Raw genomic sequence first — 23,453 nt, 5'->3', positions numbered from 1 at the left:
TATTTATCCTGCATGCACCCAACAAGCTGGGTGCTCCTGCTTCAAAGCAGACTATTGCTCGCTGGATCTGTAGCACGATTCAGCTTGCTCATTCTGCGGCTTGACTGCCGCATCCTAAATCAGTAAAAGCCCATTCCACGAGGAAGGTGGGCTCTTCTTGGGCGGCTGACCGAGGGGTCTCGGCTTTACAACTTTGCCGGGCTGCTACTTGGTCGGGTTCAAACACTTTTGCAAAATTCTACAAGTTTGATACCCTGGCTGAGGAGGACCTTGAGTTTGCTCATTCGGTGCTGCAGAGTCATCCGCACTCTCCCGCCCGTTTGGGAGCTTTGGTATAATCCCCATGGTCCTTACGGAGTACCCAGCATCCACTAGGACGTCAGAGAAAATAAGAATTTACTCACCGGTAATTCTATTTCTCGTAGTCCGTAGTGGACTCTCTGCAATACATGTATATAGTTATTGCTTAACTAAAGGGTTATTGTTATGAGCCATCTGTTGAGAGAGGCTCAGTTATTGTTAATACTGTTAACTGGGTATGGTTATCACAAGTTGTACAGTGTGGCTGGTATGAGTCTTACCCTGGATTTCAAATCCTTTCCTAGTTAGTAATGTCAGCTCTTCCGGGCACAGTTTCCCTAACTGAGGTCTGGAGGAGGGGCATAGAGGGAGGAGCCAGTGCACACCAGATATAGTACCTAATCTTTCTTTTAAGAGTGCCCAGTCTCCTGCGGAGCCCGTCTATACCCCATGGTCCTTACGGAGTACCCAGCATCCACTACGGACTACGAGAAATAGAATTACCGGTGAGTAAATTCTTATTTTTAATCAAATCTAGATCTCGGGCAATAGTAGTTTGTTCAGTGAGGTAAAACTTGTAAGGGGGACTGATGAGCTGTTCCACTAGGATCCATTGTTGATTTGGTGTAGATTTGGACTAGTCCAAGACTCTGCTAAAATGGATCATTCGGTAATAAAACAAAAAAATAGGGAGCTGCGGGCCTCCTGTTGATTTAGTGCGATGGAGGATGTAATGGCGAAACTGCCACTCCAAATGAAATCACGCACCAATTTCTGTAATTTAAAAAAAAAAAGGTATCGTAATGGGTAAAGTCTTCAAACAATATAAGATCCTTGAGAAAATGTTTATCTTTATAATATTTAACCTCCCAATCCAAGAAAAGGTCAGTGATCTTTCCTAATAGTATGCAATAAAGGGGTAAAATTAGCCTGAAAAAGGATTGCGACCTTTTTAGTCAAAAGCCCAGTTATTTAATTTGTGAAGGATGACATTGAAACGAGAAGGCCGATTGCAAACTCTGGATCATGCCTTCCGGCACAATTATATTGAGGTCTGCCAACCTAATTGGGGACAAAGGGCATCCCTGTCTGGTTCCATTAAGGACAGAAAAAGGTTGAGATAGTGGCCCATTAACTTTGACCCAAGCACTTGGAACTTTGTATAAAGCTAATATCCTTGCTAGACACACCAGACCTGTATCCATATGTCCAAGCACACCTTCCATAAACTGACAATCCACCCTGTCTAAGGCGTTTTCCGCATCTGTGGACAGCAAGATAGTAGACGTTCACGAGGCCATGGAGTGGTAAATTAGGTCAATCATCTTAGTGGTGTTGTCCTTGGCCTCACGTCTAGGGACAAATTCTGCTTGGTGATCGTGAACCAGTGTGGTCAACCAGGGTAGACGATTAGCTATAATTTTTACATATCCAGATGTATACGTGCTCATCTTTGCTGCGATGCAGCAACATGGTATGCTGCATGGGTTACCAGGCTGTGATTATTTGCTGCTGGTGATCGCTCTATTAATTAAAAAAGGAATTAATGAAGCGATTGCCGTCTGTGAATAGTTGCAGCCTGGCACACTATGCAGCAAACCGTGTTGCTGCATCGCAGCAAAGATGACCATGTTGTATCACAAGAAGATGAGCATGACTACATCTGTAGCTTTAGGTCCACATTTAATAGGGATATGGAGGGATAGCTTGAACACAATGTTGGGTCTTTGCCCTTCTTGGGCAACAGTAACATGATCTTCAAACAGTGTGGAAGTTTTTCATCCCCTCTATCTCATTGAATGCCTGGAGAAGCAAAGGTATTAAGGAGGACTGAAATAATTTGTAATATAAGATGATGAACCAACCTGGGCCAGGGCTTTTCCTGCTTGGAGTTGACTTAATTGCGGATTCCAATTCATCACTGGTAATAGGTTACACCAATAGGAGTTGGGCTTAATCTGAATTTTTTTGACAATTTATGGAGGTTAGGTAAGTGTCTATTCTGGAATGGGCTCACTATTTATTTAGTGTGAAAGTTAAGCTTATCATAGGAATCTTTTTAATTTTGGTTATAAAGGTCACCGCTCTTTTGGTCTCGTAGGAAGCGTGCGAGAATTCTACTAGGTTTATTTCCCCAATAAAAGTATTTGACAACGCTACTGGAAAGCCAATTTGGTTTTGTCAGAAAGCAGCTTCTTCAAGGTTGCCTGTGCTAGTTCTTTACCCACTCTAGTATCTAGGCAGGATTTATGTGGAATTTCCTCAGACCACACACTTGTGTGCTTCCCAAATTGAGGAATTTCCGTGCATCAGGAGTTATAATAAGTAAAATATATCACTCAATAGTCTTGTGTATAATATATTCAGTGTCTGACTGGGGCATGCTAAGAACCGGGGACGCCCGGTCTCGGACCAGCCCACATGAGAGGTACATATTATAGCAGCAGAGCTCTGTGACGGGAACTTTGTGCATTACCTGGGACCTTTCCTTATTCAGTTACACAAATGAATCCACAAGTGTCAACCTTGTGAGTGATTACAGGATACTCGGCAAGTTCATTTACAAGCTGCATTAAAATCTCACAAGATATCTATATTTATCAAGGTGTATTATATAGCCATACACATTAACTAATTTATATCATTGGTATCATTATCAGCATGTTTATTAAGTGTTCTGGTTAATAAATTGTGTTAATTTTTTAAATGTCGGCTCTCATTAATTTCTTTCCCTGTTACATTGCGCAGCCGTTTCTTTGTTTTCTATAATATATTCAGTGTCTGACTGGGGCATGGAGGGCCCACCGGGGAATACAGAGGTAAAGGCTCATTATAGGGGTGTGGCCAGCTGCCAAAGAGGTTTTGCTAACATGGTATTGGCCCCATGATAAATATATAGTAAATACTGCTAGTGCATGCATGATAATGTACCAGATTAATAACTGCAATAATATGTATAATGTACAATTCAAGTGCACATTTGGAAACTGATCCATAGAGGAGGAGGTGGGGCCCACCGGTGGCTTCCCCTGTACCCCTGTAGGCCAGTCCAAGCATCTATATTGCTCTATCCTTTAATTTCCAGGACCAGCACTAGGGGCGAGATCTGACCATGTGATATGTTGTAACCTGTGGAAGATTAGGTGGATAGGTAAAGTTGGAAAATAAATAAGTAGTCTATCCTTGAATAAACACCACAAGGGTGGGAAAAGAATGTAAAATATTTTTATTTGGGATATTGCAATCTCCTGACATCAAACAATTGACAATCATAAAAATGTTTCCTTAAGATCCTATTACTTATCTCTGGCACCTGCAAGCAAAAATGTCTGCAGGAATCAAATTTAGATTTGGGGTCTGATGTGTAAAACAATCAAATAGACACAGTCCCTTTCCAACACTGTACATAAAGCTGCTCATTTATGGACTAGGCAACAATTGATTTTAGCAGGATGTACTCAGAAGTTTTCCTTCCTTACAATAGGAATTGTGAAATGGTATCCAAATGCTAGGTTGACATAACTAAGGTTGACAGTCATTAAGCAGAACACTATTGGTCAACATTTCAAAAACGTAGACATTGAAAAGGTCGGCATGAGTTTTTCACAATTCCTATTCTTAAAAAAAAAAAAATAAAAAAAAAAATCATACTTTACCATTCACGTGCACTACGATTGGGAATAGCAACCTGTGCCAAGCGCAACAGTAGTGGTGGGACCTCGGTGCACTAATTGGGGTTCCTGGTCACTTTACAGAGTAAACAAAAAAAAAAAAAAACATTATGCCGACCTTTTCTTGTGTAGACATTTTTGCCTTATCGACCATTTTTGCCATGTTGACCAAGTGCCTGTCGACCTTTCTGGTGTCAAATTAATGACTGTCTACCTTTCTCAGGTAGACCCTATGATCCACAACCTTGTGAAGTGGCATGATGAGCTACTTATAAAATCTGGGCTATTCAACAGGTGATGAAAATTAGTGAAAATAAAGATATTAATACCTTATTAGAGCTGTAAGGAAGGTAATATGTTTAAAAAAATGATAGAGAAGTACATACAATATTTTGAATAATCAGAGCTAATTCTCTGACAATAAAATAAATGCAAAGAAAAAAGTTTAATTCAGAGGTGAATCCATACTGCTGCTGCTCTTCCTATTTGCGAATGTACAGTTAAATTATAGTTTCTTCATTTAACACTACAGGGCAGTATATAATCGGGTAAAATTCACCCTATAATTTTTCACATGCTTGTATTTTTCTAATGCCAAACACAAAAATATAGGTGCGGTTTCCTAAAGAGACGTTACCATCTTATCTACTGTACAGTTTATATTTAATATCTTCCTCATCACACCTTACAGGTTCCATGAGAATCTTCTAGCATTGGGCAGTTGTTTTTTTTTGCTGAAAATGCGTGTTAGTAACAGGAGACTGTGCTGATTTATTTTTGATATAACAGTCTGTGCGTCTGAGTCTGTGGGCGAGATTCGGATGTATAGCTGGCCACAGCCACTGGGTGGCGCCCAGTGGAGCTATTAAAATGAAGCTTCATTCGGGGGCGATCGATTGCCGGCGTCTACATTCCAGCTCGCACCCGCCAGGAACATCAATTGAATATCGCCCTTTGCAGTCTCCTTTCATTTTAGACAGGAGATCGGGGGCGATAACAATTGAATCCCCCCCTATGAATCTGTATACAAAGTGCCACAATGTATCCGCCACAACTTTTCCAACACAAGTTCCATTGTTCAGTATACAGACTCAGTCACACACTATATGCAAGTGTAATACAATAAATTAATCAGCACTGTCTCCTTGTTTGTCCTAGTCGCATTGTGTTGCAATTAAAACACATTTCTGTCAACTAAAAGATGTTAGCAGAGTTGCACAGGACATACCGGCTCACTTGCAGCAGGCATCTCGTGATACATGGCCTATTGAGGCTTGATGTACGAGTTCACATTTGTATATTGTGACAAGAACACTGGGATAGTGTTTGAGGGCAGGTATATTTGTCCCAGGTTCTTGTCTTACATGTTTTAGAAAATGTTAACTTCTAGGAAAAATGCTTTTTGTTTTGTCTGAACCTTTTCAGTTTGCTGTAAAAGCTGGGTAAAGGCTCTGAGAGAGAGATAAGGCGAGTTCTAGACATTGGGCCCAGTTCGGGTCTTTGGCCTCACAGAGGGCTAATCAGGGTTTCAGCTGTGTAAGAGTGTTATAGTGCTTCTAACCTGATTAGTATAGGCAGACTGCCTGGGAAGGCTGCAGGATCTGTGTGTGAGAGACACGTTTTCTGATGCAAGTAAGCTATACAGTATGTACTGAAGAACTCTGTGTTTGGTTTAGTGACAGTTAGGAATATCTTATGTTTAGTTAGTGCCGGACAGGCAAGGTATTTTTATTTTGGGGTTTGTTTTATTTTCTGTTTCAATAAAACTGGCCGGGGTCAGTTGTACCAGAAACTGGACTTGTGTTGTTCCTCAGCTGCTGCATGCGGCCATATTCCCCAGGAAAAGGCGCCTTGCACCCCTACAGTGTTACAACTTGGTGGAGAATGCGAGCACACCGTTCTGCGCATAAGTGAAAGCAGCAGCTTTGTGAGGCCTGCAGAAAACGGTGGTTTATGCAGATACAGCCCAGTGTGAAGTTACTGAGACTCACCCCTGAGGGTTTGAAATATGTCCTGGGTGAAAGCAGCTACAAAGCCGCCTGAAAAATCTGTCGACATGGAGGATCTGCTTAAAGCCTTGCTGCAAGCTACAGCGGCTCAGCAGGAGGCCAACCGACAGCAGCAGGTGGCAATGGAGGAAAATAGGAGACAACAGCAGGTGGCAATGGAGGAAAATTGGAGACTACAGCAGGAGGCCAACAGACAGCAGCAGGTGGCAATGGAGGAAAATAAGAGACAACAGCAGGCTGTTGTTGATGAACTTTACAGGCAACAGCGTCAGGATAGAGAGGCCTTAGCAGAAGTGGTGCAGAGACTTGCAGCTCGGGTTGGAGATGTGGCCGTCAGTGCTCCAACCAGCTCTAGTTCTATACGGGCCAGTCACTTCCTGCAGAAAATGACAGAGGCTGATGATGTGGAGGCCTATCTGACCACGTTTGAAAGGACTGCCGAGCGTGAGAACTGGCCGAAAGCACAGTGGGCCAGTCTGCTGGCACCTTTCCTGTCAGGTGAGCCCCAAAAAGCTTACTTTGATTTAAGCCCTGCTGAGGCTCGGGACTATGATAAACTAAAGACTGAGATCCTGACCCGCCTGGGAGTCACGCTGTCAGTACGAGCACAACGGGTGCACCGTTGGCTGTACGCCATGGAGAAGCCTCCGCGCTCCCAGATGCACGACCTTATTCAGCTAACAAAAAAATGGCTACAGCCAGAGACATTAACTGGTCCCCAGATGGTGGAAAGAGTCGTCATGGACCGCTACTTGAGATCTTTGCCCATGGTCCTGCGCAAGTGGGTGAGCCATGGAAACCCGGGTACTGCTGACCAATTAGTGGACATGGTAGAGAGGTATTTGGCAGCAGAGGAACTACTGATGACCACCCAGCAACCCATAGATCCTCGACAGCGCCCTTCAGTAAAGACTGGTAAGACTGTTCCGTGGGAAAACGTTGCTGGGCGGTTAAGAGAACGCAAGGCTGGAGAGACTGTAAACACTGGCCCTGGAAACAGGCCAATGGGGCTAGAACGGTCTATGCTGCCCAAACGGGTTGATAATCGTGTGATTAAATGTTTTAGGTGTGGTATGCCAGGTCATGTTATTGCCAATTGCCCAGTCACGCAAGAACCCATGCAATGTGATGCTACCTTTGAATGTCGCAGAATGTCTTTCTTTGCTAGGTTAGCCTGTACTGTGGTACCTTCACCTGAGCTGGAAAAACAAATGTGTGATGTGTTCTTAGAGGGTAACCGGGTAGAGGCCTTGCTAGATTCAGGAAGTTTAGTTACCCTCGTGAAAGCTGGGTTAGTGAACCCCTTAAAGGTCCAGCAAATACCTATTGGGGTAACTTGCATACATGGGGATACCCAACATTATGCCACTGCTGAGGTGAATATAGAAACTTGTTGTGGGTCAGCAATGGTTAAAGTGGGACTGGTCCCTACCTTGGTGCATGAGGCCATAATAGGGAGGGATTTTCCTCATTTTTGGAAACTGTGGGAATCACGGTTATCTACAGATGTGAGAAGTAAAAAGCCAGTTGATAATACCGGTGATTTTATGGATGTACGTGGGTCTTCGGAACTTTCTGGCCCTTTGCCTTTTGCTAGTTTGGCTGGGGAAGTGACAGATGGGGAGTCCAGTGAGGACCCTCTTGCTGGGAACAGAGACATAGTAGTTAGAACGGAAAGCGTGCCTGACCTGGAGGTAAAGAAGGATCTGTTTGCGTCTGAACAGTTAAAGGATCCTACCTTAATAAAGGCTAGAGAGAATGAGATTGTTAATGGGGAACCTGTGGTACCAGGTGACAGGGTTACGTATCCCCACATGGCCATCTGTAATGAGCTCTTGTACCACATTGTCAAAAGGGGTGAGGATGTGGTGGAACAGTTGGTAGTTCCCCAGCCTTATCGGAGAACGGTACTAGATTTAGCTCATAGTCACGTTACCGCAGGACATTTAGGGGCAGAAAAAACCACTGAAAGAGTTTTACAAAGGTTCTTTTGGCCAGGGGTTTATAAAGAAGTGTCTGAATATTGTTCTTCCTGTCCTGAATGCCAGTATCATGCCCCTAGACCCCATTTCAGGAGCCCACTAGTTCCCATGCCTATTATAGAGGTCCCGTTTGACAGAATAGCCATGGATCTCGTGGGGCCCTTGTTAAAGTCTGCTCGGGGCCATCAGTATATCCTGGTAATTATGGACTATGCCACTCGATATCCTGAGGCTGTCCCTTTACGCACTATCACAACCAAGGCGATAGCTAGGGAGCTGGTGCAGGTATTTAGTAGAGTGGGAATACCAAAAGAAATTTTGACTGACCAAGGTACTCCATTTATGTCAAGGATCATGAAAGAATTGTGCAAGTTATTTAAGGTCACTCACCTCAGGACGTCCATCTACCATCCCCAAACTGACGGGTTGGTGGAAAGGTTTAATAAAACATTAAAAAGTATGTTAAAAAAGGTTGTTGAGAGAGATGGGAAAAACTGGGATTGTTTGTTGCCCTACTTGTTAATGGCCATCAGAGAAGTTCCTCAGTCCTCTACGGGGTTTTCTCCATTTGATTTGTTGTATGGTAGACACCCCAGAGGGCTGTTGGATATTGCCAAAGAGACGTGGGAAGGACAGCCCACTCCTTATAGAAGCGTTATTGAGCATGTAACACAAATGCAGGATAGGATTGCAGCCGTGGTACCTGTTGTCAGAGAGCACATGGAACAGGCCCAAAGTGCTCAACAGAGGGTCTATAACCGGAGTGCCAAGATACGGGAATTTGCTCCTGGAGATAGAGTTCTTGTTTTAGTACCCACTGTGGAAAGCAAATTCCTAGCTAAATGGCAGGGTCCATTTGAGATTAGGGAAAAAGTGAATGAGGTTAATTACAAAGTATACCAGCCGGGAAAGAGAAAACCCGAACAGATCTACCATGTTAACTTAATCAAACCCTGGAAAGATAGGTTGTCTCTGTCAGCGGAGCCTTGCCCTTCGGTGTCTTCACCCCGGTTGCTTCCCGCAGTGAAGGTGTCAGAGACATTATCAGCTGATCAGAACAATCAGGTTAAAGAATTTCTCATCCAAAATAGGGAGGTATTTTCAGAGCTGCCTGGCCGAACGACCATAATAAAACATGACATTGTCACAGAACCAGGGGTCAGGGTTCATTTAAAGCCATATAGGATTCCTGAAGCTCAGCGAGAAGCTATTTCTAAAGAAGTTAAAACCATGTTAGAACTTGGAGTCATAGAGGAGTCTAACAGTGAGTGGTCCAGTCCCATAGTGCTCATCCCGAAGCCCGACGGTAGCATACGCTTCTGTAATGACTTTCGTAAGTTAAATGAGGTGTCCAAGTTTGACGCATACCCCATGCCCCGTGTGGATGAGCTTGTAGAAAGGCTGGGAACAGCCAGGTTTCTCACCACATTGGACCTGACCAAAGGTTACTGGCAAATACCTTTATCTGATAGCGCCAAAGAAAAAACAGCCTTTTCGGTTCCGGAGGGACTGTACCAGTATAAGATGTTACCCTTTGGGTTGCATGGGGCTCCAGCAACCTTTCAACAGGCGATGGATAAAATTTTGAGGCCCCATAGAAAATATGCAGCTGCCTATTTGGATGATGTGGTAATTCACAGTAAAGACTGGGGGTCCCATTTGGTTAAAGTACAAGCAGTACTGGACTCAATCAGAGAGGCAGGGTTAACTGCTAACCCAAAGAAGTGCTGCCTCGCAATGGGAGGAGGTCAAATACTTGGGCTTCACCATAGGCAGAGGTCTGATTAGGCCCCAATTGAATAAAGTTGATGCTATTCAAAACTGGCCTCGTCCAGTGAATAAAAAACAGGTAAGGGCTTTTTTGGGAATTACTGGGTACTATAGACGGTTTATTCCCAATTTTGCGACCACAGCGGTGCCGTTGTCAGACCTTACCAAAGGGAAGCAGTCAAATGTGGTGAAATGGAACCCTGATGCAGAAAAGGCGTTCCAAGCGTTAAAAGTGGCTTTGTGTTCACAACCGGTGTTGATAACACCAGATTTTTCAAAAGAATTTGTGGTACAGACAGATGCCTCAGAGGTAGGGATAGGTGCTGTGCTGTCCCAAACCAGAGATGGGGACGAACACCCTATCATTTATTTGAGTAGGAAACTCAATGAGCATGAAAAAAGGTATGCCATTGTGGAAAAGGAGGCTTTGGCCATTAAGTGGGCACTAGATACCTTGAGATATTACCTCTTGGGTAGACAATTCAGACTAGTGACGGATCATGCCCCTTTAAAATGGATGTATGTAAATAGAGGCAAGAATGCTCGGGTAACTAGATGGTTTCTAGCGTTGCAGGATTTTAAGTTTACTGTTGAACATAGACCGGGAACACAATTGGCCAACGCAGATGCATTGTCTCGCATCTTCTGTTTGGGGGCTACAAGTGTTCCGGCCCCTAGGTCGAAACAGGGGAGGGGGATATGTGACAAGAACACTGGGATAGTGTTTGAGGGCAGGTATATTTGTCCCAGGTTCTTGTCTTACATGTTTTAGAAAATGTTAACTTCTAGGAAAAATGCTTTTTGTTTTGTCTGAACCTTTTCAGTTTGCTGTAAAAGCTGGGTAAAGGCTCTGAGAGAGAGATAAGGCGAGTTCTAGACATTGGGCCCAGTTCGGGTCTTTGGCCTCACAGAGGGCTAATCAGGGTTTCAGCTGTGTAAGAGTGTTATAGTGCTTCTAACCTGATTAGTATAGGCAGACTGCCTGGGAAGGCTGCAGGATCTGTGTGTGAGAGACACGTTTTCTGATGCAAGTAAGCTATACAGTATGTACTGAAGAACTCTGTGTTTAGTTAGTGCCGGACAGGCAAGGTATTTTTATTTTGGGGTTTGTTTTATTTTCTGTTTCAATAAAACTGGCCGGGGTCAGTTGTACCAGAAACTGGACTTGTGTTGTTCCTCAGCTGCTGCATGCGGCCATATTCCCCAGGAAAAGGCGCCTTGCACCCCTACAGTGTTACAATATCTATATATGTTGTATCTAAGGGCAGACTAGATGGTCCAAGTGGCTCTTATCTGCTGTCAAATTCTGTATATCTTAGTAAGTTGGCGGTTGAACAATTTTTATGTCCACACACATTTTCCACACAACTGCTTAGTATTTATTTAAAATGTAATATAAAGTTTAAAATGTACTTTTAAAGATATTTCTAATACGTCCTAGAGGCTGCTGGGGACTCCGTATGGACCATGGGGTATAGACTGATCCGCAGGAGCTTGGGCACACTATAAAGACTTAGGGGTATATGCAATTGCGGGCGAATCGCGGCAAATTATCGCCGTTTTTTTAATTCGACACAATTCGACAGGTGAATTCCGGCAGGTGGCTGCCGGAATTCACCATATTCAATGAAAAACGGATTCGACATTGCCGCTGGCGAAAAACGGCCGATTTGCCGGGTTTTGCCGCGAATTGAAAAAACGGGAAAAACCCGGGAAAAAATGGCGTGGGGTCCCCCCTCCAAAGCATAACCAGCCTCGGGCTCTTCGAGCTGGTCCTGGTTCTAAAAATGCGGGGAAAAAATTGACAGGGGATCCCCCGTATTTTTAAAACCAGCACCGGGCTCTGTGCCTGGTGCTGGCGCAAAAAATACGGGGGACAAAAAGAGTAGGGGTCCCCCGTATTTTTTACACCAGCATCGGGCTCCACTAGCTGGACAGATAATGCCACAGCCGGGGGTCACTTTTATACAGCGCCCTGCGGCCGTGGCATTAAATATCCAACTAGTCACCCCTGGCCGGGGTACCCTGGGGGAGTGGGGACCCATTCAATCAAGGGGTCCCCCCCCAGCCACCCAAGGGCCAGGGGTGAAGCCCGAGGCTGTCTCTCCCCCCCCCCCCCCATCCAAGGGCTGCGGATGGGAGGCTGATAGCCTTGTGAAAAATGTCAGAATATTGTTCTTTCCAGTAGTACTACAAGTCCCAGCAAGCCTCCCCCGCAAGCTGGTACTTGGAGAACCACAAGTACCAGCATGCGGGAGAAAAACGGGCCCGCTGGTACCTGTAGTACTACTGGGAAAAAAATACCCAAATAAAAACAGGACACACACACCGTGACAAGTACAACTTTATTACATACTGCCGACACACACATACTTACCTATGTTGACACGCCGACTGCCACAGTCTCCGACGATCCGAGGGTACCTGTGAAAAAATTATACTCACCTTCCAGCGTCCAGAGATAAATCCACGTCCAGAGTATAATCCACGTACTTGTTAAAAAAACAAACCGCATACCCGACCATGCCGGACTGAAAGGGGTCCCATATTGACACATGAGACCCCTTTCCCCGAATGTGCCGGGACCCCACGTGACTCCTGTCATTGAGGTCCCTTCAGCGAATCAGGAAGCGCTACTACGTGGCGCTCACCTGATTGGCTGTGCGCTGTCTGTGCTGTGACAGCGCATCGCACAGCTCTCTCCATTACTTGCAATGGTGGGAACTTTGCCATCAGCGGGGGGGTTACCCGCGGTCAGCCGCTGACCGGCGGGTGACCCCACCGCTAGCCGCAAAGTTCCCACCATTGAATATAATGGAGAGGCTTTGCGATGCGCTGTCTGAGCTCAGACGCGCAGAGCCAATCAGCAGAGTGCAAGGACGTTGCACTCGCTGATTGGCTGAAGAGACCTTTCAGTGACAGCTGTCACGGAGAGGTCTCTGCATTCGGGGAAAGGGGTCTCATGTGTCAACATGGGACCCCTTTCAGTCCGCTGGCACGGGTTTTTGCGTTTTGTTATTTTGCCAAGTACCTGGATTATACTCTGGACGTGGATTTATCTCTGGACGCTGGAAGGTGAGTATAATTTTTTCACAGGTACCCTCGGATCGTCGGAGACTGGCAGTCGGCGTGTCAACATAGGTAAGTATGTGTGTGTCGGCAGTATGTAATAAAGTTGTACTTGTCACGGTGTGTGTGTCCTGTTTTTATTTGGGTATTTTTTTCCCAGTAGTACTACAGGTACCAGCGGGCCCGTTTTTCTCCCGCATGCTGGTACTTGTGGTTCTCCAAGTACCAGCTTGCGGGGGAGGCTTGCTGGGACTTGTAGTACTACTGGAGAAAACAATATTCTGACATTTTCCTCAAGGCTATCAGCCTCCCATCCGCAGCCCTTGGATGGGGGGGACAGCCTCGGGCTTCACCCCTGGCCCTTGGGTGGCTGGGGGGGGGACCCCTTGATTGAAGGGGTCCCCACTCCCCCAGGGTACCCCGGCCAGGGGTGACTAGTTGGATATTTAATGCCACGGCCGCAGGGCGCTGTATAAAAGTGACCCCCGGCTGTGGCATTATCTGTCCAGCTAGTGGAGCCCGATGCTGGTGTAAAAAATATGGAGGACCCCTACTCTTTTTGTCTCCCGTATTCTTTGCACCAGGCGCAGAGCCCGGTGCTGGTTTTAAAAATACGGGGGATCCCCTGTCAATTTTTCCCCCGCATTTTTAGAACCAGGACCAGCTCGAAGAGCCCGAGGCTGGTTATGCTTTGGAGGGGGGACCCCACGCCATTTTTTTCCTTGATTTTACCGTTCCAGCTATAAAAAAAAAAAAATAATAAAAAAAAAAATTAAATATATAAATAATACTTGTGCCTCCAAAAAAGACAAACCAAGTACCTAATCCCTTCTAATATAAATAGATATGCTATTACCAAAAAAAAAAACACCAAAAAAAACATGTTTTAAATTTTTTTTATTGGTTTCACCCTCCAAAGTGTGGCGGATTGAAAATGACGAATTTACTGTCTAAAAGCACTGTTGTCTAATTTCCAAACTTGAATTGAATACACTTTGGTCGAATTGCAGCACTTGTATCATTGCAGAAAAGTCGAATTTGACAAAAGTCGAATTTCAAAAAGTCAAATTTTGAAAGTACGTTTTTTTGACGGAAAGCACTGAATTGCATTGACTATTTTTTTTTTGGCGAAAAATTCCCGAAATTTGACAATTTCGGGAATTCGACCGCAATTGCATATACCCCTTAAACTGGGTGTGAACTGGCTCCTCCCTCTATGCCCCTCCCCCAGACCCCAGTTAGACTTTGTGCCCAGGAGTGAGTGGACACTCACTAGGGGAGCTCTACTGAGTTTCTCTGAAAATACTTTGTTAGGTTTTTTATTTTCAGGGAGACCTGCTGGCTACAGGCTCCCTGCATCGTGGGACTGAGGGGAGAGAAGCAGACCTACTACTTCTTAGTTCAAGGGCTCTGCTTCTTAGGCTACTGGACACCATTAGCTCTAGGGGGTTCGATCACTTGGTGCGCCTAGTTGCTTGTTCCCGGAGCCGCACCGTCACCCCCCTCACAGAAGCCAGAAGAAAGAAGCCGGGTGAGTATGAGAAGTACAGAAGACGTCAGACGGCAGAAAACTTCAGTAACGGAGGTAAGCGCAGCGGTTGCGCTGCGCTCCGTGCTCCCACACACCAACGGCACTCACAGCGTGCAAGGCGCTGGGGGCAAGCGCCCTGGGCAGCAGTTACTGAGGTCTGGTTTAACTGGCAAAAGAGCATACTACGGGCCCCGGGCACCGCGTACGATACCCCCGCCAGTTCATAGCAGCGGTCGCGCTGCGCGCCGGTGCTCCCACACACCAACGGTTTTACTTGGGTGCAGGACGGGGCACCCTGAACAGCAATATGTATAGGATTTCAGGAGGTATATAGTGTGTATACACTTTATACGGTCCCCGGCCTGCATATATACTATAACCGGGCTGAAGCGCGCCGATGGGGGTATCAGCGCCATTTTCTCAATGTCCCTGCCAAAAAATGTGTAAAGCACAAACGGGGGGGCACAGTCTTTTAGTGTTATGTTGGACATATATAACACTAGTTGATTTGGAGATGAGCATGTAATCATTCTTGTGTGTATTTTCTGTGTGCTCCCTGTCAGATATACCCACTTTAGTTCACTTGTGTCGACAGGCATGAGTGTTCTGTCATAAACACCTATGGGGTTCACCGTCAGCATTGCCGACGCATTTGGGTACTTGATACAGTAGTCAACAGGTCGGTAGTGGTGTGTTTGTAAAAAGTAAATACTATATGGGAGGCACAGTAGTATGTGGGTGACCCTGTCGGCACCAACTGTTATCACCGGGTGTAAATGGACATGCTGTAACTGACTTATACCTGTATATATACATTTATAGGTATATGTATTGTAAGGTTCCTTGGGCCTGTAGCTTGAGCATAGACATGGTAGTTTTTGTGGGGGAGTGATATTGGATTTGTATAGGTATACTTCCTTTGGACCCCTCGGGGTCGCAATAATTTAATTTTGCCTGGTTACTAATCCCTGCTGTCGACGAATACTAGGGTTTTCTGTCGACTATAATGTTTCCTGGTAGATCCACAACGGGCATTTCAGTACATGGTCATACACGTTCAGAACACATTAATGTCACTAGGGACAAGAAGGCTCCGGACAATCCGCTTATATGTATTTTATATATATATATATATATATATATATATATATATATATTTTATAATATAGGATATTTGTGTATATGTGTATTACAATATGTATATTCATATTATGATTTATAATGAATACTGAAGTAATAGTATTCCTTCTCAAGTGCTGGTCACTCTGTTGATAAAGCTCTAGGTCGGCCGTGACTCACACCCTCTCAAGGAGTCCGAAGGTTTATTCTTTTCCCGCCACGAATAGAATACTATGAAAGTCAACTCCTGGTCGACACGGGGCCCTGTCTCAAAGGATCGTGTACAGGAAAGCTAAGTGATATTATATTTCTATGCTGTGGGCTTATTTGCATTACATGCACATGAGGGAGTGTTTGTATTCGGTAAGACATCAGATAGATTTACCCTAAAGAGAGGGGAGATTCCTTATGTTGGTTCTTCTCTATAACATTGCGGCAGGCTGCCGTACGTATACAGGAAGTGTGGCCGGGGGAATGCTGAGGCTGACTCCGAGAGTTACTGGAGTTTTTCCCTGGGAAGGTGTACCGCTGTTTGGGGGGATGCCTCAGTTCAGTCAATCTCAGTGGATACTGCTGGTAAGTCTAAATTCGGAAGTTAGATTCTCTCACAACGGTTGGTGACTCATTCTTTTTTGGGATGCAGTCGTTTTAACCGGTTCGATACAGTTCTTTTTTCCTTTTATGTGTAGCATGTGGAAGGTGAAAAGGTAAGAGTTCTGCAGCCTTGTTAGGTTCGCAGAATAGGATGTCGTTTCTGTTTCTACCACATACAGCACATGTCGCGGAGTCTATATGGCTGGACCCCACTCCGGTGAGGACTCCGTTACTACTTTCAGTTAGTCCGGGAATAGACTAGGACCGGTAAGTTACTTATAGAATCCAAAGGGGGACATTCTGGAGTTAGATATTTCCCCTCACTGATTTTCTAATGGATATTGCCGTTTCCCCTCTGGAAGGGGAGGTAGTACGCGACGCCATACCAGAGGTGCGTCAGGTACAGGGCCTTGTCCTCCTGTTCCGGTTATAAAAAAAAATTCACCGGAGTGATGGTAGTATGATGGTTTTCTTTCAATAGTAAGAGCCATTGTTATTCTGTACTGATACGTTCTCCTGATTGAGGCGAGGTCAAGAAACAAGTGGTGCAAATCGTTGTTTCTTTCTGACTGCTCTTCAACACAGGGAAGGGCTGTTGTTCCCAACGACGCAGATGTCGGACATGGGTATCAGAGTAGATAATGAAAGGTTGAAGTTCTGTGTTTTCCTGTGGAAAGAGGTCTGAGGATCCAGAGTCGGATCAGATTTGCAGTGACAATCCATCAATATGTTCCGTTAATTAAGAAGTTGGGTGAGCAGGTCAAATGCCAGAGTGGTTTTCATGGGACCAGTTGGAAATGTGGTCCTGGTCTCACCGGCACATGCACTGGAATATAATCCTAATGGCCAGGTTATCGCTTCTGTGGTGTCTGCTCAGTTCTCACCACCTAGAGGGACGAAGGTTCGGGATCCAGGATTAGATCCTGGTGTCCATGTATGCAGATCTCTGAGGCTGGTGAGCAGTCCTTGCATGGAAAGTATTTCCAGAGGAAAAGGTCAAGCTGCGAAGCTGGTCTACAATAAGCTTTCTTGAATTAAGAGCTATTTTCAACGAACATATTCTCCGTGATCTGCCCGTGTTAATTCTGTCGGACGACTTGACAGCAGTAGCATAAGTAAGCCGCTAGGGCGGAACAAGGAGCAAAGCGGCAATGGCAGAAGCTGAATAGTTTTCCGCTGGGTGGAAAGACTGGTAAACGTTATATTAGCGGTCTTCGTTCAGGACGTACACGACAGAGAAATAGATTTCCTCTACAGATGCAATCTCCATCCGGGAGAAATACAGTCGTCATCGAAGTTTCACAGAAGTGACAAGTCTTTGAGGAGTGCCTCAATTGGGCATGTTGGCGTCTCGTCTCAACGAGAGACCTCAGGGATATTGTTCCAGGTCAAGGGGCACTCAAGCTATAGAAGTGGACGCCCTTGTGACACCTTGGGTGTTTTTTCAGTCGGTTTATGTGTCCCCTTTCACTCTTCTGAAGGTAATAAACGTAAGAATAACAGAGGTTCCAGCGATCCTCATTGTTCTGGTCTAGCCAAGGAGGGCTTGGTATCCACTTCTTCAAGATTTATTCATAGAAGATCCCTGGCCTGTTCCTCTACGTGAGGAACTGTTACAGCAAGATCCGGGCGTGTATCAAGCTGCGTTTGACAGCGTGGCGGTTTAACGCCATATCCTAGTCCGAAAGGGTATTCCTAGTGAGGTCATTTCCACACTTCTTCAAGCTAGAAAAGAAGTAACGTCAAAGCCTTACCACCGTATTTGGCGTAAATATGTGTCTTGGTGTGAATCCAAGAAGGCTCCTACGGAAGACTTTCAGCTGAGTCGTTCTTCTCCATTCTTTGCAAGCAGGTGGGGATGCAGGCCTAAAGTTAGGCTCCGTTTCAGGGCAGTTTTGGCCTTATAAATTTTCTTTAAAAAAAAAAAAAAATTCCCCACCTTTCCGGAAGTTCAGACTTTCGTGAAAGGAGTACTGCACATTCAACCTCCATTTGTGCCCCCATTGGCACAGTGGGATCCTGGTGGTGTTGCGTTTCTTGTGTCACACTGATTGGAACCTTTATTAAGGTTGTGTTAAAATTTCTCTCTTGGAGAGTGGTCATGCTATTGCCTTTGGGTGACCGCAAGGCGGTTGTCGGAAGTAGCGGCTTTGTCTCACAAAAGCCCCTGTTTGATCTTCCAAGTGGATAGAATTGAGAACTCGGATAGTAGTTCTGCCGAAAGGGGTTTTCTGTGTTTATCAAAAACCTGCCTATTTTGATGCCTGTGGTAACTTCAGCATTGGCTGATTCAAAGTCTCGATGTAGTCAGGGCTTTGAAGATTTATGTCGCCAATTGGGCTCAGATTGGGGAAACAGAGGCTCTGTTTGTCTGGTATGCTCCCAGCGTGCTTGGGGCGCCTGCGTCTCTGCAGTCTGTTACACGCTGTATCTGTGATACGATTCGGCGTGCTAGTTCTATGGCTGGATTGCTGTTACCAAAGTCGGGAGAGACCCATTCTACTAGGAAGATGGGCTCTTCTTGGGCGGATGCCCGAGGTGTCTCGGTGGGTTAACTTTGCCGAGCGGCTACTTGGTTGGGTTTCAAATACTTTTGCTAAGCTCTACAAGTTTGAGACCCTGGCTGATGGGGACCTCATGTTTGCTCAATCGGTGCTGCAGAGTCGTCCGCACTCTCCTGCCCAGTCTGGAGCTTTGGTATAAACCCCATGGTCCTTACAGAGTCCCCAGCATCCTCTAGGACGTACGAGAAAATAGGATTTTAATACCTACCGGTAAATCCTTTTCTCGTAGTCCGTAGAGGATGCTGGGCGCCCGTCCCAGTGCGTACTGTGTCTGCAGTTATTGATTTTGGTTGCACTTTGTGGTGTTTCTTCTCTGTCAGGCTATCGCTGACGTTGTTCATGCCATGGCATGCGGTTTCTTATTATTGGTTGGGTTGACACACAGGTTGTGTTACATATTCTCTCAGCATATGGCTGTATGGTTTTCATACCGTGGGCTGGTATTCTGTTGAATGCCATGTTTTGCGGTATGTTCGTGGTGTGAGCTGGTATAACACTCGGTGTGTTTAAATTATAAATTCTTTACTCGAAATGTCCGTCTCTCCTGGGCACAGTTTTCGAACTGAGGTCTGGCGGAGGGGCATAGAGGGAGGAGCCAATTCACACCCAGTTTAAGTCTTTATAGTGTGCCCAAGCTCCTGCGGAACCGTCTATACCCCATGGTCCTTACGGAGTCCCCAGCATCCTCTACGGACTTAGAGAAAAGGATTTACCGGTAGGTATTAAAATCCTATTATGTAAAATATGTATAAAAAAATAGTGGGTGTTTGCACTCCACCCCACACCTAGTGTCCACAGCCCCCCCCCCCCCTTTGTAAGTTTTTACTTTCCACCTACCATCACAAAGATCCCCTGAAATGTCAACCCCCACACCCCTGGTGGTAACAGATCCCCAGCAGAACCCTCCAGCACATTTAGCTGCCGCACGTTTTTGGAAGTGATGTATTCTTTCATAGACCATGACATCACTTCTAGGAGGGCTGCTGCAGCAGAAGGAAGGTCCATTCTGCACTTGTGCAAAACAGAATTCAAGCATACAGAATGGTAGCACACTGGGGCTTGCAGGCAGTTTGTGGTGTGACCAGGCCAGGTGACGGACACCTGGCTGTGGTCACGTTACCTACGGTAGTGTCATGCAAGTGGTTAACTAGATTTCGTTGCCAGTTTAAATGTTCTGTGTTTTATGAATCACAATTGTTTTAAATAATTTAAAAGTTGTATTTTGTCTTCCTAACTGTGCACCTTTTATACAGGTGCTTTGCTTTCTCTAAAAAATTAAACCCTTTTAACATAGCCATTTTATGTTGTTCCTCACTGTATCCACCACATAACATTTGTATAAATGAGTGTTCTTATTGATGCATTTGCAATGTTTTCGTATAGCTTGAGACTGTTCCTCTGATATTTACAGGTACAAGGGGCTGGAAATGCAGGTGCAGAAAATGTTGTTTTTGAACAGCTGGCCAACCCTCCGGTAGATAATGTGGTTGTAGGTGAAAATCCTGAGATGCCAGAGGATCAAGCAGATGAGGAGGAGGAAGATAATGATGATGAAGAGGATGCAGCTATTGAAGATGCAGCTGATCCAAACAATGGGGCACAAGGTATTTGTATTACGGAATATGCTGATGCAGCATAAATGACTGTTAATAAATACATCCTACATGTAATATCATTAGTCAATCTGTAATCTCGTGTTTTAACACAAACGTTTTTTAACCTACAGTGGGCTGAATTCAAATGGTGTTTTTGTGGTAACAACCAAGCATTTACCTGCAATCTCTGTAGTTTTGCAAAATCACATATTCAGTTGTAAGCAAAAATTAATTAGCGGTAATTTTTCTGCAAATTTCAATTCACCAACTTTGAGCAGGTGAGAAACTTGGAGAAAATTCCTATATAAAGTTAAAAAAAAAAAAAAGTCTGCATTTGGTCCTGAACCCCTGGGACACCCTAGTACTTTTTTAATTATTTTTAATTGACCACATTGACATGACATTACATTTTTGAGGGGAGAAAAAATATGAAATGATGTAAATCTAAGAACAATGTATGATACTGGTATATTATGGTGCTTTGTGAAAGGGACAAGACTTTTTTAGACTACCAGTTGAGAGTAATCGGTCTGTTTTACACTTTCAAAAATTCTCCTAAAATCCCCCTCCCCCCCCCAAAAAAAATATTAATAATAATTAAAAAATAAATAAATATATATATATATATATATATATATATATATATATATATATATATATACATACATATATATAATATATATATATATATATATATATATATATAATATATTATATATAACAGTCGGCAAGGGTCCGGCACAGCTACTTATGTAGATATCACACTGGGTGCCCTCACAAGAAGATAGCTTATACGGATGGTGCGGCACTCCAATGATTTGCACTCACAATACTGATAGAATACAACGTTTCATTGCCCTTTATTCTTGTGGCATTTTCGTCCGGTAAAACATTACGAAAATGCCACAAGAATAAAGGGCATTGAAACGTTGTATTCTATCAGTTTTGTGAGTGCAAATCATTGGAGTGCCGCACCTTCCGTATAAGAGATATATATATATATATATATATATATATATATATATATATATACACACACACATATATACACACACACACACACACACACACACATATATCCTTCTCTCGCATCAATATAGGTTCAATTCGCCGGGTGCTCCCAGTGGCCTAGTTGTAGGTCCACTTTTAAACGCCATCTACCACATAGTGGAGGGTACACTCTAGCAAACAAAAGATCACTTGATGTCTTGGTTCAAAATGTTTCATCTATTCACAGAATGCCTTCATAGTCGACGTTTCAGTTCGCTCACGAACCTTTTTCAAGAAAGGCTTTACGTTAAATCTAAAAATATAACAATAGCCAAAACGAAAATGCACAATCAGTATATGCATATCAGTATACACAATATTGGACACAAGACAACACATACATTCATAACTACTGCCTCCCAGGCCCCTTAACGAACAAGAAATATTACTCAGCGATGTAAGACAAACCAGTTGTCTGCTATATACCACCACCGACTCACTAAGAGGATGCATAAAACCAACATGGGTCAAAACATACATGAAACCCATCCAGTTAAAGAGATATGAATACCTGTAGCACACTATTAGGCTATTGTCAATTTCAGATAGGGTGAAATAAGGACTCCAATAATACATATCACTGTAAATTCAAAAGTACAAATATGAGTGAGCAAGCAAAATGGTCTAATCAAGACACTCGTAGACCTCTAACAACCAGGCTGACTCATACCTCATTTTCTCTTAGTCTGACATATGATGCAGCTACATCTCCATCCGTTAGTGCCAAATTGCTTAAGCACAAGTTTTATAAATCAAATACACAATGTTACTAAACACTCAGTCATTAGTAAACACAGATGAATATACCAAAGGGTCAAATATTCAGCAAGAACCACAAGTGTACTCACATGCTCGAACGCTTATCCAGCATGCAGCTACTAGCACATCCCTGGCGTTCAAGCAGGTGAGTACACCAGGTCCACCAGGAGCCATTGGCACTTTAAGAGTTTGAGAGTGTGGGCTGGCTCCTCCCTCTATGCCCCTCCAACCAGACTCAGTTTAGAAAATGTGCCCAGAGGAGCCGGTCACAGCTAGGGGAGCTCTACAGTGCTTCTTTAGAAAAAGTGTTTTTTTAGGGTTTATTAATTTACAGGGAGGCTGCTTCGTGGGACTAAGGGGGGGGGGGGGAGTAGTGTCTGCCCTTCGGGGTCTGAGCCACTATCTCCGCTGACAGGACCTTGAGGTCCTGATCGGATTGAACGTTCCCCGCCACAGGGGATCGCTCACCCCGGCAACATGCCGCCACCCCCTTACAGAGCCAGAAGATTGGTGGCGAGTGAGTCAGCGCCCCCCCCCCCCCCCCCTAGCAAGCGGGGGGCCGGTGTGGAGATGGCGGCAACAGGGTGTGGAGCGCAGTACTAACTGTGCTCCGGGGCTCAGCGGTACATAGTGCGGCGCCGTGAGGGGTGCCCTGAGCCAGCGTCTACACCCTATACTGGTCACACAGCCTGCCTGGGTCCCGGGATCTCTGCCAGCATAATTCCTCAGGCCAGTATAATCCTATGAAGAGCCGAAAGACAGCACCATTTTGGGGGCGGAGCTTCTCAGAGCGGACCCAGCAGCGTTCAGCTCAATTTTCCTGCCAGCAAAACGCTGTCGGTGAAGAGCAAGTACCTCCAGAACAACTCCAGCTATCTCTCACGGTACCAGGGGGTTGGAGAAGGGGGGGTGGGCGGAGGCTGTATACAGGCTGTGTAACCTATTAAGGTGCACAGTCAGCGCTGGTTGGGGGTCTCCCTTTACCTAAAAAGCGCTGTGTGTGGGTTGGCTCCTATCTCTGTGTGTCTCTTGCCATTCTTGTGGTTGAAACTCTGTCCCCCCCTGGGTGTGTGTAGAGTGTCTGTGGTCTCCATTAAGCTATGTCCAGGCACTCTGTGTCATATGCTGCAGAGGGTATGTCCTCTCAGGATGATCGCATTCCATATAATCAGGATTGCAATGTTTTAGCACAGATACCAGCAAGGGAGCCTGAGTGGTTATCGTTTATCAAATCTATGATTTCTCAGATTTCTACTAGAGTTGCACAGAATGAGTCAGCAACTCAGGCCTTACAGAACTCTATGGCAGTTCTGTTACCTCAGGCCCCCCCGCTGTATATTCCCAAAAACGTGCTCTTGTACAGATTATGCAAGATAACACGGATACCGATTCTGACACTGAGAACTGTGATGGGGATGTGTTGAGGGGGGCAGCATCTCT

General features: G+C 44.9%; 1 protein-coding gene across 6 annotated transcripts in view; it reads left to right on the top strand.

Annotated features, from left to right (window-relative positions):
• MARCHF6 (membrane associated ring-CH-type finger 6) overlaps positions 1–23,453 on the top strand; it is an 845,067-nt gene that overhangs the window by 362,286 nt on the left and 459,328 nt on the right. For all 6 annotated transcript variants that reach the window (XM_063922758.1, XM_063922754.1, XM_063922757.1 and 3 more), the window contains one exon: positions 20,021–20,213. In XM_063922758.1, coding sequence (XP_063778828.1) covers positions 20,021–20,213 — 193 coding nt within the window. The remainder of the gene's footprint in view (positions 1–20,020; positions 20,214–23,453) is intronic.

This window comes from Pseudophryne corroboree, chromosome 5 (genome assembly GCF_028390025.1).
Source record: "Pseudophryne corroboree isolate aPseCor3 chromosome 5, aPseCor3.hap2, whole genome shotgun sequence".
Lineage (NCBI taxonomy): Eukaryota > Metazoa > Chordata > Amphibia > Anura > Myobatrachidae > Pseudophryne > Pseudophryne corroboree.
This window is presented reverse-complemented; position numbering and strand designations above follow the sequence as displayed.